Below are 5,451 nucleotides of genomic sequence, written 5' to 3' on the forward strand. Positions count from 1 at the left end.
GCTCATCCCTATGTTTCTTTAAATTTTTAAATTAATTGTCACTTTCTCTGTGAAGCCTTTTTTGGATGTTTCTATCTAATATGTTAATCCTCATTCCAGACATTTTATTTTCCCTTTCCATGCTTTATTTTTCTCTCCATGAGTGCATGAATATTTGTTCATCTGTTTTGTTCATCACTGTATATGTAACACCTAGAACAGTGCTTGGCACATAGTAAATATCAATATCTGAAGATGGGATCACCCTGTTGAAGCAACGTTATCTCTAACTGAGCCCAGGCTGACAACAAATACGAATATGATGATCTACTAGAACTGCCATCCAGTGCTGCTTCATGGCACCCAGTTTTGCATATCAATGAATGAGTAATTACCAGTCCATAGTAGAAAAGTATGCTATACATAAATTCTTCAAACCCAGTTATTGGTGCTCACTGTAACACCAATAATGATTTATTCAGGTCCCCGTTGTTGGACATAGAGATTGTTTTCAATCTTTGATGCTATAAATAGTACAGCAATAAGCATCTTTGTATTATAGTCTTTGTTTGACTTCTGTTATATTAATTTTGGTATTCCTTGTATACCTAAGACAATTTTGTGCCGATGAAAGCCAGTACATAATTGTTGGTTACATAAAATTAAATCCAACTGCCTAGAAATGCTTGCTGTCCTGTAGTCAGTTACCACTTGCTGTTTTCCATTTTCTGCCAGTGGTAGATCAACTGGTCATCAAGACTTGGGGGATGGTTCTTTCATTCAGCAGTAAATAAATTTTGAGCATATGTTATATGTCAAACACTGTTCTAGGCACTGTGGATAGGTGCACTCCTATGTGGAACATAAGGAATAGCAGGAAGGGAGGAAAAACTGAATGGGAAGAAATCAGAGAGGGAGACAAACCATGAGAGACTCTGGACTCCGGGAAACAAACTGAAGGTTACAGAAGGGAGGCAGGTGGGGGGATGGGGTAACCGGGTGATGGGTATTAAGGAGGGCATGTGTTGTGATGAGTACTGGGTGTTATATGCAAATAATGAATCATTGAACACTACATAAAAAATTAATATGTACTATATGTTGGCTAACTGAACATAATTAAAAAAAAAAGAAAAAATATGGCCTGGATCTCTATCCTCATGGAGCTTATAGTTAAGTAGGGACAACAGTCCTTAAATAGACATGTATGATATTCAATTTTATATGTCAACTTGGCTAGGCTATAGTGCAGCATTGTCCAGTCAAACACCAGTATAGATGTTGCTATGGAAGTTTTTTTTTAAAGAAGATGTGATTAACATATAACTTAGTAGGGGTGCCTGGTTGGCTCAGTTGGTTAAGCATCTTTCTCTTGATTTCAGCTCAGATTATGATCTCAGGGTTGTGAGATTGAGCCCCATGACAGGCTCTGTGCTGGGCGTGGAGCCTGCTTACGATTCTCTCTCTCCTTCTCCCTCTGCCCCTCCCCTGCCACTTGTGTGCGTTCTTTCTCTCTCTACAAACAAACAAACAAACAAACCATATAACTTAGTATACCTTGAGTAAAGCAGATTGCTTTCCATGGTGTGGGTGGGCCTCATCAAATCAACTGAAGGCCTTGAGAAGGCAAAGACTGATGGTTCCCCAAGGAGAAGGAATTAATCTCAAGATTGTGACACAGATATCTTGTCTGTGTTTCCAACCTGCAGAATTCAGACTCAAGACTCCAATATCACCTCTTACCTGAATTTCCAGCTTGCTGGACTGGAGAACTCTAGCACAACATGTATGTCATTATTTAGATATAGATTATGATAAGTGCTGTGAATTGTATGTCTCTAAGTGGGACCTAATGTAAATCAGCAGTCAGAGGATGCCTCTTGGAGGGTATGTGCTATGGTGAGTGCTGTGAATTGTGCAAGACTGTTGAATCACAGATCTGTACTTCTGAAACAAATAACGCAATATATTTTAAGAAAAAAGAAAAAGAAGAAGATAGCAGGAGAGGAAGAATGAAGGGGAGTAAGTCAGAGGGGGAGACGAACCATGAGAGATGATGGACTCTGAAAAACAAACTGAGGGTTCTAGAGGGGAGGAGGGTAGGGGGATGGGTTAGCCTGGTGATGGGTATTAAAGAGGGCACATTCTGCATGGAGCACTGGGTGTTATGAACAAACAATGAATCATGGAACACTACATCAAAAACAAATGATGTAATATATGGTGATTAACATAACAATAAAAAATTAAAAAAAGATAACACACAAAAAAATAAAAGAAGTAACTTTTTAAAAAAATTTGCTAGATACATAGAAGTTTTGCAGGCAAAGAAGACAGATTTGTAAAAGGAGAAGTAACTCAAAATGTGAACATTCTATGATGAAAGAGATTGGTTCATTTATGGTTGGAGTGTGTTGAATGAGCAGGTGAGTGGTGTAATATGAGGCTGGAGAGTCAAGCAGGGGTCAACTATGCAAATCCGTGTAAGTCATGATTGTGACATTTTCCTGAAGGAACGTTGTAGCAGTCTGGCCTTGGGAAAGTCACTTAATCTTCCTGAGCCTCTTTTTCCTGATTTGTAACATGGGGGTAGATAAGGAGTTAATCACATAACCTATGAAAAGGACCTAGCCTGGGCGGTCGTGGCGGTCGCGGCGGGCAGCGGCGGGGGGCAGCGGCAGAGGGTGTACGTTTTTATCTTTCAGAATGTTGGCTACCAGAGTGTTTAGCCTAACTGGCAAGCGAGCAGTTTCTACCTCAGTGTGTGTACGAGCACATGGAAGCGTCGTGAAGAGTGAAGACTATGCTCTCCCGACTTACGTCGACCGGCGTGACTATCCCCTGCCCGACGTGGCCCATGTCAAGAACCTCTCTGCTAGCCAGAAGGCCTTGAAAGAGAAGGAGAAGGCTCCCTGGAGCAGCCTCTCCATTGATGAGAAAGTTGAATTGTACCGCATGAAGTTCAACGAGAGCTTTGCTGAAATGAACAGGAGCACGAATGAATGGAAGACGGTTGTGGGCACCGCCATGTTCTTCATCGGCTTCACTGCTCTCATTCTGATTTGGGAGAAGCACTATGTGTACGGCCCCATCCCGCACACCTTTGAAGACGATTGGGTGGCCAAGCAGACCAAGAGGATGCTCGACATGAAGGTCAGCCCGATTCAGGGCTTCTCAGCCAAGTGGGACTACGACAAGGATGAGTGGAAGAAATAGAGGAGCCCACCACTCACCCGTCTGGGCCTCACCTTGCTCTGCCAGATCCACACAGCCCAGCGTCTTCACTGGAAACCGTTATGTTGCATCACCAGTGCTAATAAACGAGCAGCCTACGTGAAAAAGAAAAGAAAAGAAAAGAAAAGGACCTAGCCTAACGCTTGGCACAGAATAAATGCTCAAGCCATGGATACTGTCATTCTCTTCCCAGTTAAATCCTACCCAGTCTTTAAGGTGCAATTCAATACCTGTGTTCTCGTGTGGACTTTCTGGACAAATCCGGTATGCCCTGATCTTTTTCTTCTTTGAGGTTGAATTGTGACAAGAGTCTTTTTGATTTTCCCCCTTTATTGTTTCAAATCTGTTACCTCCTCCAGCTTATTTCTAAGTGGTTCAAGGATAGAACTTGTGTCTACCAATTTTCTCTAGGCTCTGTTTCACCACAGTAATTTGTTTAAATGGCTGGTAACTTGTGCTTTTGATTGCTTTTCTTGTGATGAGTTCCCTTCACTGTATCACTTAGCCTTTTTGGCCACAGGCACACTTTTGGAATAGGGTCACCTGGGGTTAGAGGCACAGTTAGGAACCTGGAAGGTGAGTAAAACCCAATTGGCTTACATGGGAGACAGAAGCCAGGACCTTCACCTTGAGGACAAGGAAACATATGAATGACCCTTCAGGATATGGCACAAAGATTTTGGATTGTCGTACTTTTATAGCTTATACCACAAGCCATCATTCAGCCTTGCTTTCTACCTTTTGTTCCTTTTGTTTGTTTTACTTTCCCCAGAAGATCTGATAAAGCTATGCCTATGTTTGCATCTCATTTCTCTGTGCTGTCTTTTATGGAGTTGTTTTGTATGAGTATTAAGGAGGAAGAGTAGAGGCCAATGATTCAGATTTATTGTTATAAACATTTAATTTGTTAAGTCATGAGCAAACTTAGAGAAGTTCAGCTTCCTGTCTTTCAGTAAAGGAAGAGAAAGAATTACCCTTTCAGCCTACTTGTCATTTGCTTGTTCCCAGGCTATTTCTGAATGCCAAGGCCAACCTGTGGGAAATCCCAAAGTTTTACTGGCTCTCGTTCTCAGCAGGGCTGGGAAATATGTTTCTATATACCTGATACTTCCTTCAGCTACTAGGGGAATTGTTTTTTTATGCTAATCAGCATATTTCCAAACTTTAACAGCATACCAAAAAGCCTTAAAATAATAATTTACCTCTCTTCCTATTTGTATATAGCAAATATTTCATACTAAGTTGAACATGGAATGTGGAAACTGGAAAATCACACAATAGCAAATTTTAAGTTGAAGAATTAGATGCATTTAAATTACTTAAAGGAATGATCCGGTTAGCAGTTGTTATCACTGAAGTTGCAGTTCAGTTTAACATGGCATATGCTCAATAAAGTCAAGCATCTCCTTTTCTTAGAGGCATTTTTTATTTGCATTGGTTTCTACTGCCAGCAACTCTGAATCCTCAGGGAAGAAACATTAAGAGCTACACATTGCCTCATAAGTCAACTAGTTTCTGTTTGTTGTATTGGCTGAGATGATGCTGGATTTTCAAGTCAGAATTTCATCAGTGTTATTGGGTGACTGTTCTTGTGATTAAAAAAAAAAGATTTATACTATTTAGAATGAAGGCAAAAAATTAATTAAATGGGTCATAGGAACATGAAAAAATTTGAGTTTGACCCCCCAGATCTACCCACTCACTGGCTTGCCTGACCAGAGGCAAGTCACTTATTTTTTTGGAATCTCTGTTTTCCATGGGAATCATTAACATTTTGAGTAGTAAAGGAACTAATAGATATGTGAAAGCACCTTCCTAAATCAGAACAGGAATCTGAAAACATATTGGAAATCACAAGACTGTATTACAAATCATAACTATTTTTCATTGGTTATTTACTAACCACAAAAGCACTTTGAGGTAATTATTTTCTTAATCTCTAAAACTTCACCTTTTTGTCATATTTTCATGTTCCTCCCTCATGCCTGTTCTGAAGGAGAATATAAACAAAGAATAATTTGTTTGTCATCCTAAATCTTTAGGGTTTTCTTTTTGTTTATTTATTTATTTGTTTTTCTTTGACAGAGAGATGGAGTTTGCCTGTGGTTATAGCAGAGGCACAAATGTCACTTACTTATTTGGTCATTAATTTCCATTGTCTCTGCCAACTACATCTTTTATTAAAACAAAACTCACTGGCTTATGCTTTACCTATCTTTGGGGACATTCTGATATTTC

At 39.9% G+C, this 5,451-nt stretch overlaps 1 protein-coding gene across 1 annotated transcript; it reads left to right on the forward strand.

Moving 5' to 3' along the window:
• The first annotated feature begins 2,685 nt into the window (after positions 1 to 2,685).
• Positions 2,686 to 3,340, forward strand: LOC112815535 (cytochrome c oxidase subunit 4 isoform 1, mitochondrial). The gene has a single exon (XM_025861570.2). The coding sequence runs from the start codon at positions 2,686 to 2,688 to the stop codon at positions 3,193 to 3,195; it is 510 nt and encodes a 169-aa protein (XP_025717355.1). The 3' UTR covers positions 3,196 to 3,340.
• The last annotated feature ends 2,111 nt before the right edge of the window (positions 3,341 to 5,451 follow it).

Source organism: Callorhinus ursinus, unplaced genomic scaffold (assembly GCF_003265705.2).
Source record: "Callorhinus ursinus isolate GAN/ISIS: 27379988/994484 unplaced genomic scaffold, GSC_fseal_2.0 scaffold64, whole genome shotgun sequence".
Taxonomy (NCBI): domain Eukaryota; kingdom Metazoa; phylum Chordata; class Mammalia; order Carnivora; family Otariidae; genus Callorhinus; species Callorhinus ursinus.